Below are 15,224 nucleotides of genomic sequence, written 5' to 3' on the forward strand. Positions count from 1 at the left end.
AGGTATAAATGACCCATGGACAAGGACAAGATGGTAGGGACTGACTCTGGGATTGGGGGGTAGGCAGGGCAGGGGAGAGCAACGGGGGAAAATTGGAATGGCTGCAATAGAATAAAAAATAAAGATAAATAAATAAAAACAAAAAATAGAAAAAATCAGATTGTTATGGAACCACAAAAGACCCTGAGAAAAAAGAATCAAGCCAGAGATATCACACTATCTAACTTCAATTTACACTACAGAACAACAATAATTAAAACAATATGGTACTGGCAGAAAAACTGACACAGAGTCCGATGGAACAGAATTGAGAGCCCAGAAATAAAACCACATGTACAATATGTGGGCAAATAATTTTTGACAAAGGAGTCAAAAGTATACAATGGAGTAAAGAAAGCCTCTTCAATAAATGGTGCTGGGAGCATTGGAAAGCCAAATGCAAAAAGAATGAAACTAGACCACTGTTTGTCCCCGTGTACAAAAATTAATCAAAATAGATCAAAGACAAATGTAAGATCTGAACCAACAAATTACAAAGAAGAAAACATAGGTGCTAAACTCGTGGATCTTGGTTTTAGAGAAGATTTTATGAATTTGACTCCAAAAGCAAGGGAAGTAAAGACAAAAATAAATGAATGGGATTATATCAAACTAAAAACTTCTGCACAGCAAAAGAAACTGCCAACAAAAAAGGCAACCAACCAAACGGGAGATGATATTTGCAAACAGCCCTGACTAGCAGTTACTATCCAAAATACATAAAGAACTCATACAACTCAACACCAAACACAGTCCAATTAAAAAAAAATGGTCAGAGGACCTGAACAGATATTTCTCGCAAGAAAATATACAAATGGCCAACAGATACATGAAAAGATGCTCAACTTCACTAGCTATTAGGGAAATGCAAATCAAAACAACAAGAGATACCACCTCACACCCGTTAGAATGGCTATTATCAACAAGACAAGTAACAAGTGTTGCAGAAGTTGTGGAGAAAAATGAACTCTCAATTCACTGCTGCTAGGAATGTAAACTAATAACAGCCACTATAGAAAAAAAAGTATAGCAGTTCCTCAAAAAATTAAGAGTAGAGTTACTGTATGACCCAGCAATCTCTTTCCTGGGTATCTATACAAAAAATTTGAAAACATTTATTCACAGAGATATATGCACCTCTGTGTTCATTGCAGCACTATTCATGGTGGCAAAAACATGGAAACAACCAAAGCGTCCTTTGATAAATGACTGGATAAAGAAGATATGGCACATAAATACATATACAATGGAATACTACTCAGCCATAAGAAAAGATGAAATGCTGCCATTTGTGACAACATGGATGGACCGTGAGAATATCGTGCTAAGTGAAATGTCAGTCAGAAAAAGCTAAGAACCATATATTTCACTCATAGATATAAAACTAAAACTCATAGACACAAACAGTGTGGTGATTACCAGTGGGAAGGGGGATAGTAAAAGGGAAAGGGGACCAAATGTATGGTGAAGGAAGATGATTTGACTTTGGGTGGTAGGAACACAATGTAATATACAGATCATGTATTGATTATCATAGAAATGTACACTTGAAACCTATATATCCTTATTAAGCAATGTCACCCCAATATATTTAATAAAATAATAATTTATGTAAATTAACATTAAAAACCCAATTAAAAAGTTAGCAGAGGACCTAAACAGACATTTCTCCAAAGAGGATATACAGATGGCTGATACACATATAAAAGATGCTCAACATCACTAATCATCAGAGAAATGCAAATTAAAACCACAGTGAGCTATCACCTCACACCTGTCAGAACGGCTATCATCAATAAACCAAGAAACAGCAAGTGTTAGTGAGGAGGTGAAAAAAAAAGGAATCCTTGTGAATTGTTGGTGGGAATGCAGATTGGTGCAGTCAATATGAAAAACAATATGGACGGTCCTAAAAATATTAAAAATAGAACTGCATTATGACCCAGTGATTCCACTTTTGGGTATTTTTCCAAAAAAATCCAAAACACTAACTTGAAAAGATATATGCATCCTTATGTTCACTGCAACATTATTTACAATAGCCAAGATATGGAAACAACCTAAGTGTCCATCAATAGACAACTGGATAAAGACAATGTGATACATATATAGAATGGAATACTATTCATCCATAAAAAATAAAATCTTACCATGTTACAACATGAATGGATCTAAAGGACACTAATTCTAAGTGAAATAAGTCCAACAGAGAGAGACAAATATCATATGATCTCACTTATATGTGGACTCTAAGGAACAAGTAAATGAACAAACAAAATTGAAACAGACTCATGGATACAGAAAACAAACTGATGGTTGCCAGGTGGAAGGGTAGTTTGGGGGCTGGGTATAAAAGGTGAAGGGATTAAGAAGTACAAAATAGTCATAGGGATGTAAAGTACAGCATAGGCAATATAGTCAATAATATTGTAATAACTAAGTATGGTGCCAGTTTTTACAATAATATTGTAAGTATGGGTACTGGCTTATTGGGGGGACTACTTTGTAAATTATATCAATGTCTAACCACTATACTGTACACCTGAAGCTAATATACTACTGAATGTCAACTATAATTGAAAAAAACTGGTCATGTTAGTATACTCCTTTTTGGACTGAATTTATTTTAAATCACCAATAGTGCACCTTCATTATATTTTCTAAAGTAATCAAATAACTTAAGACATATGTCACAGTAAATTCTAATGACTTAAGAGAAATTTTTTCATTAACTGTAAGAAAAAAGTGTTCTTTATATACATACCAAGGGTCACTGAAGAAAATTTAAAAATAAACGCTTTTCCTTAGTGTAATAAAAGCATATGATTTAGAAGCAAATCATCTATAATTACAAGTATCAATTTTCCATAATTTTTCTTCACTGAGAATCAAGAAATACAAGCCAACAAACAATGTAACAATATGAGACTACATTACCAAATATAAAATATATTGCTACCATAAATCAAAAAGCACATTATTTTAATCTATTCCCCATTATTTTAAATTTTAAAATTTTCATATATAGTCTGTATTTAGTCCAAAAAAAACCCATTAATCTCACTTTTGCTATGTTAAAATTTATCATAATGCAACCTTCTGGCAATAGCCAGAGGAAGGATGGATTCTGTTACAGACATGAAATAACTATAAAAAACTTAAACTGTGATGTTAATGGCATGGACACAGTTCTACTGAACACAAGTGAAGCTAAACAAGGATTTGTTTTTTTATCTCCTGTGCATTATACTCAGGTTAGCTAGTCTCTCCTGCTAATGAACTAAAAATCGGAAATAATAAACTGAAAACATGAGGTATGTTGCAATAATGATTTTTAAGGGCAGGGCAGAGCAATGGGGGAAATTGGGACAACTGTAATAGAACAATAAAAAAGTGATTTCTACTTCAAAAAAGAACAAAATTTCAAAATATTTTAACATGAAAAATGCTTAACAAAATGTTCATTATCATCTTTTTTCCCTATTATTTTACTTCCAGGATTTCAAAGATACTGAAAATGATACAGAATAAAATATAAGTAATTTTATACTCTCTTAAACATACTAATTTACCTGTAGACATCATTATTTTGTATGACCCAGGAGAGGAATCCTTATATGCAACACCACGGCCTCTGGTCAGCATCTTTACAGAAGTTGAAGATGTGGAACACAGAACAGGAAAAAAAAGAAAAAAAACAAGAAAATAAACCACCAAAAAACCTCCACAAGTATACATTATCCTTTAAAACATTCCTAGATAAGGTAATCAGAAAATTATTGACATAACTAGTCCACAAATGATGTTTCCAGAGGTCCTCAGTGTTGGGGGGGGTGGGTGTGTGGGGGTGTGTGGGTGTGTGTGGGTCTCTCTCTCTCTCTCTCTCTCTCTCTCTCTCTCTCTCTCTCTGTCTCTCTGTCTGTCAGTCACAAGCTGCAGTACTTGCCACACTGTGCTTCTCGGAGAGACCCATGATCTGGTCAGGTGGGAGAAAAGGAGACCAAGAGGCCAAGGTTCACAGTGCTACTCCTGCTCCAACTGGTAACACCTTAGCAAAAATAGTTTACTCTATAAAACTTATTTTATTTTTTGAGGTTCCCTGTAAAACAAGTTTTTTCACATTGCTAAATAAAGTCTGTTAATCTAATCTAGCAATACATCAAATTGGGGTGAAGGACCTCAACAAGACAGAGGACAAACTTTAGAAAGCAGTCACTTGTCTGGTTTTTACTGTATCCAGTCTGCATTTCTCCATATTACACATGATCATTCTGACATTACAAGTAGCTTGTGCACAAAATTATGCCTATTGTATATAAGAAACAAATGTCTTCTGGGCTTTGTTAAACATGACTAGTGCTTTGTTTATTTTCTATCAACTCTTGAGGTTTTTTGGGAGCTGTTTCAAACACGGCTCTCCAGTATCAGAGAAGGGGCTCTTGTGTCTAGAAAAGGTAATAAAAGGATATTTAAAAGGCAAGAACAAGGAAGAAGAAAAATAGGATAACAAGCAATGTTGTTGGATTTTTCTTTGTTTGTTTAAATTAATGACAGTCATTTGGTTCACAGCATTCTAGTAAACAATGTTAATTTTTAAGTATTAAATTACTAGTGATGACATTTCTTGTTCTTTATTTTAAAAATCCAAAATCTGAATCCTTTGACTTAAGACATACCAAAATAGTATGTTTACATTAAAATGATAAACCAAAGGGGAAGAGCTGAGGGAGGGAAGGTGGGAGGGGGCAAGGGAAAGAGGTGGGGGGAAGGCAGAGACAAATGTATTTAAAAAGTAAATAAATTAATTAAAAAAAATAAAAAATAAATTAAATGTACAATTATTTGGAAAACATGTTTCTATACCTCTAGAATCCTTTAATGGGGGAGGAGAACTAGTTGCAAGTAAGGAATCTATTGCAAAAATAATTCTTACTACTCTAGTTCAAAGACTTTCTAAATAACTAAACTATGACATGGCAGTACTGGAACAGGAAGATAAGTAACTGCATGAGAATCTTCACATTTTCATGATAATGAAGCTGGAGAAGATAAAACGTGAATTGAAAATACTTCCTTTGAAACAAAAAATAGTTGATAATTCAAAAATTACAGTTTCTGTCCCTTGCCCCTTCCCACCACCATATAAACAGTATTTTCAAAAAGATCTTTGCAAAATAGTCAAATTAACATTGGCATTATTTCAAAATTAAGGAGTCAATAGAAACTTTTTGGAGTTATCTTCTACCACCACCATTATACCAAATAATCACACAGACTTTTTCAGAAGCTTGAAAATATGCATTAAACATGTATCAGTGACACCCTTTATACACCTTAGTTTTTAAAATGCATCTAAAGTATTATTTCCCTTTAAATTTCATTAACTTTTCTTAATTTTATGTGATTTTGTTTCCATTGCAAGGGACTTTTTTCCATCACCATTTATCACCCCGATACCCTCCTTCCAACTCCACCCACTCCCCTCCTTCCCACAATTACCACGTCGTCCATAAGTTCTCTTGTTTTTCTTCCTTTTACACTCAATCCCTCCACCCCTTCAACCCTCCCCAGAGCTGTCGGCCTACTTTCTATCTATGAGTCTGTCTGTATTTTGCTTGTTAGTTCAGTTTATTCCTAAGATTCCACATATGAGTGAAATCATATGGTACTTGTCATTCTCTGACTGGCTTATTTTATTAGCGTAATGTCCTCCAGGTCCATCCATGCTGTCGCAAACAGTAAAATTTTCTTCTTTTTTAAGGCCGAGTAGTATTCCACTGTGCAAATGTACCATAGCTATTTTATCCACTCATTACTGATGGACACTTGGGCTGCTCCCAAATCTTGGCTATTTTAATTTATTTTAAATGTGAAAAATTTCATCTGCCAATGATTTACATTAGAATAATCTGCTTGATTTTTTTCAATGTTTATGATTTTATCTTTAAAGTATATTCAGTTCTATTGGCTTTATTTTATAAATTTTGAATTCCTTTCAAAATGAAAATATCAGTATTAATATAAATATTTTAAATCAAAATTGCATCATCACTTTGCTCCATACTACAAACAGTTGAAACAAAACAGAAATGTGTTATCTGTTGGTGTCAAATGGCTAAACTCAGAAATGTTTAAGACAATACTGCTGAAATTTATTTCAGTTCTAACAGATCTAGGAAAATTCTATGTCTTCATATTTAGAGTGTATCTCTTGTAGACAGTATATTGGTCTTTTAAAAATCCATTTTGATAAGCTCTTTTTAAAAAATGCATTGGGGTGACAATGAGTCACAAAACCATACAGATTTCAAGTGTACAACTCAATAAAACATCATCTGCACACTGCAACACGCACCCATCACCCCAAGCAAAGTCTCTTTCCATCTCCATTTCCCCCCCTTTGCCCATCTTCACCTACCCTGCCCCCTTCTCTGGCTATCACCACACTGTTGTCTGTTTCTATGTGAGATATATATCTGTATCTGTATATAGATATAGACAGATATATCTTAGTCACTTTGAGTTCTTAAGCTCTTTTAATTAGAGAGCTCAGCCCACTAATTTTTCACATAATTAATATGTTTATGTCTAGGTCTATCGTTTTCTAATTGTCTCCTCTGTGTTTTGCTCTATTCCTCCTCCTTTTTTTTTTTTGAAAACTTAAATATGTCTTAAGAGTTCCATTTTAATTTTCCCAGTGGAATGGCTTTTTACTTATATTTCTTTGCATTTGTGTTTTTACAATATACCCCGGGGATTACAATGTTCAATCCATATAGTTAATACAGTACTACTTGACATAAAATGTTGAAGCCTTACATTTATACAAATCCATGTCCCCCAACCCAAGACTTTATACTGTAATTGTTTTATATATTCTATCTATATATGTTATAAATCCCACAAGACTATAATTATTGCTTTAAATAATCACATTATAAAGAAACTATGAAGGAAAATGCCAAAAAGGAAGCCATTTGCATTTACCAAGAGATAAACTTCCTTCCACATTTCATAATGCTCGTCTGCCAGTGTATTTACTAAGTATGACTTATCTGAAAATGTAATCTTTTAGTTTCCCTTCATTCTTGAAGGATATTTTTGCCAGATACAAAATCTTGTATAACTCCCCTCCCTCCTGTGTGTACTTCCTCCCACCCCTAGAGTATGTCAGTTTCTGTTCTGTCTCAGTGTCTTCAGGTAGCTGCTTTTTCTATTATTTTCAGGTTTGAAGGTTTGAGTTGTTTTCTTTGGGGAAATCAGTTAAACCGAATATAACTCTAGCATCATTAAATTGACAACATTTGATTCCCTCATTCCCCATTTATTGAGGTATTATTTATATACAGTAAAATTCATTTCACACTGGTTTTTAGAGTATACTGATGTAAATAAACTGGCCTGAACATAAATACAACCATGCAGTACTTTCAAGTGTTCTTTGGGGTCCCCCCCCCAGTTTAATTGTTCTATGCATTTATTAGTGAATATTAATGCAGCAAAGAGGTGACTAAAGGTCACATTCTAGTTTCACAATGCACATTGTAGGAAAAAAGTGACTAAGGATCAACAGTATTCTAGGGTCTTGGTGGACTCACTCTGAGGGGAGGTGGACCTCTAACTCCTAGTGGAGGAAGTATCATTGCTGGACAGAGTATGCCTGTTGACATCCCTTGAGCAGGGGAAGCCCAACTGGTGATCCCATAGGTGGTCTCATACCAGGTAGAGAAGCCATAATGCTTGGAGGTGGGGTTGCTCAGCTCACAGGTGTGGGGGGAGTTCCCCTACTTGGTGGGTAATCAGTTGGAGCTCCAGCAATGCTGACAATGGCTGTCAACTGCTGCAGCTGCTACAGTGCTTCTTCCCTGTGCAGTCATTACCTGCTGGGATGGCCCCCCCCAACCCCTTAGACAGGGCCTGCTAATCTAGCAGGAGCCTGGAGAATTGGAACTCGAGTTGGTACTCCTCTGCCAGTGGCCCTACCAATCGCAGGGCCTCCTGCAGCTCCAGAAAGTGGTACTCAAACAATGCCAGTATCTTTGGAGGGAGGTACCTCCACACTTGTGAAAACCAAGTCATCCCTATGTAGCAACGCCAGACCCCAAACCTTCTTTTCTTCATGCTCTGGCTGCTGCTTCACATTCTTTGGCTTGGTATTCCTGAATTTATCACAGAGTGGATCAAGTTCATATGCTTGTCAAAAGCCTTAAAGGTGCCAATGAAGATTCGGCCATCTTGCAGGATATATTTCATTCTATAGTCTATGTGCTTCAGCATCTTGCTGCTCATTCCCCGAGTCATGATTGCTGTTCCACCAAATTCAACGTCCACAGTAAAGTTTCAGGATCCTTAAGACCTCAGAGAAGACTACAGCTAAAGGTATGATGCAGGTTCTGCTACAATGTGAGTGGTACTGAAGCTTCAAACAGTAGGTGGAGCCTGTTTTTGCTTTTGCTCAGAATCGACTACCTGGGATGTTCCAAGATTGTCTTAACCAACCAACTCTTGGTGTCTCAGCTAAGAATGCTTGCCTTAGTTCCGCCAGGTACTTGCTGCTGCTGATATTGCCTCGGGTACAGCTGACATTCTTGGTTGCTTCGTGAGGCTGTCCTCCTACATTTGACTTGGACTTCCACCTCTGGTATGTGCTTTTTCATAGCCCTTTTCAGTGTAAATGGTACCCAGCCCACTCCATTGCACCGCTGGCTGCTCCTCAGAACACAGTATTAGGCATCTCCGGCAGCGACTCCACTCTGCACTGTACTTGCAGCTGTGGTGTCAACTAATCTCAATGTGGTTTTGAAGAGGTCAAACACTATTTAGGTTTACCCAAGAAAAGAAATGCTAATCTCGATGGCTATACAGGCCTTAAATATACTTAGTAAATTCCTAAAGGGATTCATCATAGTCTTAGTAAATCCTAAACTATATGCTATTAATAATAAGGCACTACAGAGACCTGTAATACAAATTAGTAGCAGTTACAACTAACCTTTTTGGGGCCTTTGCTCCTTGGTGTGACATTTTTAGCAGAACTTTCCTTCTTAGGGACTGGAGAATATCCAGCTGGTTTAGTCCGACCTGATCTCCTGGGCTGCGGTGTTGGTAATGTTACAGTAGTTTTCCTTGCAGACTTCATTGACTGCTGGATTACTTTGGAAAGGGTTTAAATGACATAATTAAGGTATTATCTTCTTATGACTCAAAATAAATTTAAATAATTACAAACAGCCTGGAAGTTATTCGTTGAAAACTACTTAAAATAAAGGTATCATTTAAATGAAGTTTTAGATATTTAAGATTTCTTATTATCAGGAAATAATCTAATTCTCCAGAAAAAATAAAGAGGCTTCTATAAGAGGAGCCAGTAACTTTAAACTTAGCACAGTGAAAATTTCTAGCTATTTACCTTTTGCCCACTTCTCATATTTTTAGCCCTTAGCACAGAAAACAGTTTCTCCTTCAGAACATACTATCCAATTATGCCATATACAGGAATTACCTTGCCAATTAATATAAAAAAACCGACGGCTCCTGTTTCATCTTTCAGAGGCCAGGGGAATCCCCTGCACTTGATTTTTAATGGCTAAGGTACATTATGTTCTTGCATGTATGTCTAATAAGAAAGCTTCATATACTACAATACAGATACTACATTAACATTGTCATGTAGGACCACCACCACATCCAACTGATTTGTATCTACTAGTTACTTGGTAGTCCAAACCAGACAGTTTTAATATTTCAAATGATAGTTACCTGCCATATTACTTTAGCCTATGGACACAATTTAGCATTAATACCCTAATAACTTTATTACAAAAAATGAATTTTATATGTAATAAGAAGTACTAGTGTCAAACAAAAATTCTTTACAGGGCAAGCTGTATAGTAAAACATTTATACATCTATATAAAAGTCAACTGCTTTTATTTTGAGAATTTCATTTGACAACGTGACACCAATCTACTGCTTGGCTCCTCCCATACTCAAAGACTATGTGTAGGTCTGACAGATCTTTGATGAATACCACATCTTCCCTGCAGCTGTTTTATCTACCTTCTCTCACTTACCATGCCAAGAGGAGGGAACAGTCTTCTCTCAGCTGACAGGGCAAATTGAGGACCACTTAATTGCCACCATCGTTTTCCCGCTTATTTACAGTAATTCACCATCTCACACCAGTCTCTTCTTACCTCTTTATTATCATCTACCTCATTCTCCACACTCACTTCCACTTTCTTCAATAACTCCAGTAACTTAATTCACATTATTTCTTCTTACACAGTTACCCTATCATCATCTTCAGGAATTTAACCGTCACTCTTCTCATACTTCATCATCCTGACTTCATTATTGGAGATTTAAGCTCTTCCCTAAAATGGTTATGCTTAGCAGTTTCTGGAACTCCTCTATCTCCAAGATAACGAACCGTGCCCATTTCTCTATCTCCAAACTTCCTTACCTATCATTTTTGCTTCATACCAACTGACCATGCTTTTCATTCTCTCTCTGAGATCTAGCCACAAGCCCTCTCCATTTAGTCCAACCTATTAGCTTTCTTCTGGCTTTACTCTCTATCAATCTGTACCCAGCTTTCCACTTCCACCAACACCCTTTGATCTCTGATCATGCCCAGCATGTCAGTTCCCACATATAAATCACACTAACATTTGTGTTCTCTGGTCCTGAGCAATAGAACAAGGGTTAGCAATCTTTTTCTTTAAAGGGCCAGATAGTAAATATTTTAGGTTTTAAAGGTCACATACAGTCGCTGTCACATACTTTTTTGTTTCTTTCTTTGTTTGCTTGTCTTTTTAAACCCTTCATGAATATTAAAACCATTCTTAGCTCACAGGCTACATGCGCTAGAAGTGGCCCTTGGGTTGCAGTATGCCAACTCCTGCTATAAAACATTAAGATGTTACTGATCACTGTAAAATCTATGCTAACTTCAATTGGGGTGTCATTATGCCAACTCACTTATTTCCAAGTATGTTTCCCTGCTTAAGTTCCCATCTCCCTCTTGCCCTATTCCATTCAGCAAATGCCCTTACCTTCTACTGCATGAAAAGATTAAAGACCACCTTTCAGGAGTGACCATAACCACCCCATTTTTCCACCTTTAAAATACACTTCTTTTCATTCATTCTCATCTCTTCCCCTTGTATCAAATGAAAAGTTTTCTTTCTACTCCCTAAGTCCAATTCCCATTTACTTATGTCCTAATAACCATCTTCTTTGGTTCCTCACGGACATTATGGTTTCAATATCTCCTCTCCATGGTATATTAATCACTTGAGCCCCAAGCCCTTGCGCTCTTGTATAACACTCACATATCCCTTATTTTGAAGCTACCTCCTCTAGTTTTTAGTATACTTTTAAGCCCTTGCATGAACCCTCCTTCTACTGACTACCAAAATACCAAGAAGATCACCTATAATTGATACTTTAATTTCCTTATTATTCTGTTTCCTTAGCCCCCCTGCAGCAACTGTTTCTTCTCCCAAACATATTTTTAAAGAAATTCTTTCCAAGGTCACTAATGACCCCTTCCTAGTTACTAAATCCACAAAAATCCCCATTCTCTTGACAATCTACCCATCTTCACAGTTCGGGTCCAAGCTGACTCAGCAGAATATAATCATAAAAGCATCTCTATTGCCCAAGCAGTTGACCATCAGAGACATGTGGTATTTACTTCCATTTACTGCAGCAGGGGCATTCTCTGTCCTGGCCAGACACTGCCCACACTTCAGTCCTGCCTTGTACAGGTCTCTGCCTATTACTCTTCCTTTTATCATCACTTAAAGGTTTCTCTAAAATACTGCTTTTTCACCTTCTCATCTTCTTACTGTGCCCAAAACGAACATAGAAGTAAGACCCTCTTCACTTAAAGAGGTTCATTTTTTTTTCACCTAATCACTACAAGAGAAAGGATGGCAAACACAGGAGAAGTTATAAAGGAAAACAGGATCTCTAATTTTTAGTAGTAGCTGGAGGGGGTATTTTATGAAAATGAGACCTTTTCATCTTTTATCCCTGTGGGGCCTTGCACCAAGTTAGCTATTCTAACCGGCCCAGTCCCCTGCTCATTTAACAAGCAGAGATGGTTTGGTTGGCATGGTAAGACTTCAATAGGGTGAACATATCCAGTCCCTGTTGCCTGAGCTCCTCCATTTTTCTTCCTGAGTCTCTTCGATGACCCATGTAGGTTTCCCTCTCAATATCAAGAACCACAGTTTTACAGTATTAACAATACCCTAGACACATAATAAAGGGTAACTCCCACACAGAAAGAAATAAATAATTTACTTGGAAAAGTAAAAATATGCTTTTGGAGTCTGACAGAACATCCCAGTTTGGGAAGTGGTGCTATGTCTTTTCCAGCAGCTTTAAGAAGTGATGTCTGGACAACTAAACCAAAACCAAATATTCTGAAATGATCTCAAGCTTTGATCCACTCCCTTCTCCCCCATTTCAAAACAGGGCTTGGAGAACTAAAATAAACAGACTAAAAAAGAGAGAAAAAAACTCTTCATATTCCTTATACCTATATAATTTGCATAGTATATTCTATCCTAAGGTTATTGAAAAGTTGTAAAAATGTTACTGGAAAGAAATTCCCAAACACAATTCAAAGGTTAAAGGAGAACTCTCTAATTTAAATTACAAAAGTCCAGTTAAGTTGTTTATCTCCATACCTACATGACAGTATCTCTTTTCTTTGCACACGTGCTAAATTAAAGTAAGTTGAATTTAGTAGAAGTGACATGGTTTTCCTACCCTGTTATGTCATTGTATCTCGTAAGTATTCAGACTAGACAGGAAATCATAAAAATGCAAAAACAAGCTAGAAATCACAGAATTTAGGAGGGCTTTAATTTAAGAGTGTTCTTTTAAAAATATATGTTTTCTACTTGCCAGTCATAGATGCTCTTTACACTACTCCCTTCAGCTTCATGGGGGTTCTTGCTTCCCATGAAAACCCTTTTTTTTAAAAACAATTCCTATTCATACCTGTTCACTTCAAAAGAACCAAGATTTTTGGTCACCATATTATTATTAAAGAAGATGGCCATTTTCAAAACCTTTAATATTTTTATTAAAAAGTTCATATGAAAAGAAGCAACTTCAGTTGTTTGAGGTCAATTCATATCATCTAACAATACTGAGCCTTTAAAAGCCATTCAATTTTTTTGCCCTGGCTGGGGTGGCTTGGTGGATTGAGCGCAGGCCTGTGAACCAAAAGGTCACTGCTTCAATTCCCAGTCAGGGCACATGCCTGGGTTACAGGCCAGGTCCCTCGTTGGGGGTGTGCGAGAGGCAGCCAACTGATATGTCTCTCTCACATCAATGTTTCTCTCCCTCTCTTTCTCCCTCCCTTCCCCTCTCTGAAAATAAATTAAAAAAATCTTTTAAAAAGCCATTCCATTTCTAAACCATAATATTTTTTCTTACTGACTTCAACAGAGTGACTTCCATTACGCTATTAAAAACAATCATAGCAGTCATTGCTATAACTTCCACAAAACTCATTAAATGTATTGACACAATATTTAATTAGTAAAATGTTATCCACATTTTTATGTCATAAAAATACTTTTAATAAGTCTCATGTAATACCAGTGAAAATTATAGAAACTACAAAGCTACAGAAAAATATTGGCAATACTTTTCATTACAAACTGTAGATTTAAATGATCAAGTCTAACTTACAATAGGGTTGTTCCTTTTTTGTTTTAAACCACTTTTATGGTGGAAATAACCAAAGACTGACTTTTCCTTGTATCATAAAACAATTTTTACCGGTGACTTATCAAATAATAGCTACAACAATTTCAATAAGTAACAGAATAAAAAAGGATTTTTGAGATAACATAATGACTGGATGTTTAGCATACAAAAGCTAACAAGGCAGACAATGAATTTCTTTAACCATACTTCAACTACAATATAAAGAAACTTTGGGGGTAATTCCTACCTTTGGAAATATTCCAGAGATACAAATTGTCGTTGCATTTACCATTAAGGTGATTTAGATCCCACTCGACAGCCTTTTCCTTTACTGGGAATAAAACTGCCTTTCTGAAGAAAGCACATCAACAACAAAGCCCATGTTGCCCAAGCAAGCCTGAATTTCAAGCAAACGGGGGATAAGGCTATTTGCATTTGTTGGTTTAAGGGGGTGGGGTGGAAGAAGGGGACTAAGAGGACTGCTAAAGTAATTCGCATATTGTCTGTGGGCCCTATAGCAGTGATCATCAGTCACCTGTTCAAACTTCCTTCACTCCTGCCTTCAAAGAAGAACCAAAGGTTACCCTGGGTCAGAGAATCTGGAAAGAAATGAGAAATGAGAAGACACGCAAAATCTAACTGCCAACCCATTGCGTATGTAGATAAAGTCAACTCCGCTGGACCACATGTCCTAAAAACCAAGACATTTTAATAGTCTCAAGAGAACTTGTTAAAATACATCACAGAACAGAAAAAAGAAAGAAGCTCCAGGCTCTGCTTGCAATTATTGCAATATTTAGCTGAAACACTTAAAACAGAGAAAAGGAATTTGTTTTGGTTTGTTTTTAAGACACTTCTTTACATCAGAATAGCTGTCTCATTTGCACAAGCAAAACATTTGTTCCAAGCTGTTTGTATGAAAAAGAAAGTATCAGCTGTTTAAATTTCATGGTTCTTGAGTGAATAATTTTGGTTGATAGCATTTCTAACTACTTAACTTATAGCAAGCAAGAAGAATACTAAATATGTTAAGCATATTAGTCTGCATTTTATTATAAGCTACATTAAGGGCAAAAATCTAAACAAATACTTGAGTGTTTATTCAGAAGCTTTCTGGTGGGACTGACACACCTTGAACTTTTTACAGCCTTATTTATATGTACTTGTTACTTTTATCCCACTATAACAGAGAATGGAAAAGTGCTGCTTTGTTTTTATTGAACATACACACTCATGTTTTAAAAAGAAAAAAGTAAAGATACATCTTAAAAACTATAAAATCATAATTTTAAAATTTAGAGAGAGGTGAAGTACAAGCTGCAGAAACCACATATTCATCTGCACACATCTGAACAAAGCAAAAGCAGTCATTTCTGGTTTGGTTTTGTTTTAAATGAGACTGAAGCGGGGGTAGGGATTATAACTACTTGTTTGCTCACAGAAGCTTT

At 36.1% G+C, this 15,224-nt stretch overlaps 1 protein-coding gene and 1 pseudogene across 1 annotated transcript in view; both read right to left on the reverse strand.

Moving 5' to 3' along the window:
• The window catches only part of SCML2 (Scm polycomb group protein like 2), a 62,380-nt gene that overhangs the window by 20,193 nt on the left and 26,963 nt on the right, over positions 1 to 15,224 (reverse strand). The window contains exons 7-8 of the mRNA XM_054581195.1: positions 9,024 to 9,192; positions 3,612 to 3,721 (exon numbers count right to left, since the gene is read on the reverse strand). Coding sequence (XP_054437170.1) covers positions 3,612 to 3,721; positions 9,024 to 9,192 — 279 coding nt within the window. The remainder of the gene's footprint in view (positions 1 to 3,611; positions 3,722 to 9,023; positions 9,193 to 15,224) is intronic.
• Positions 7,617 to 8,340, reverse strand: LOC129076979 (small nuclear ribonucleoprotein-associated protein N-like; annotated as a pseudogene).

Source organism: Pteronotus mesoamericanus, unplaced genomic scaffold (assembly GCF_021234165.1).
Source record: "Pteronotus mesoamericanus isolate MK-2021 breed Mesoamerican mustached bat unplaced genomic scaffold, CSHL_Meso_final contig_65, whole genome shotgun sequence".
NCBI classification, from domain to species: Eukaryota; Metazoa; Chordata; class Mammalia; order Chiroptera; family Mormoopidae; genus Pteronotus; species Pteronotus mesoamericanus.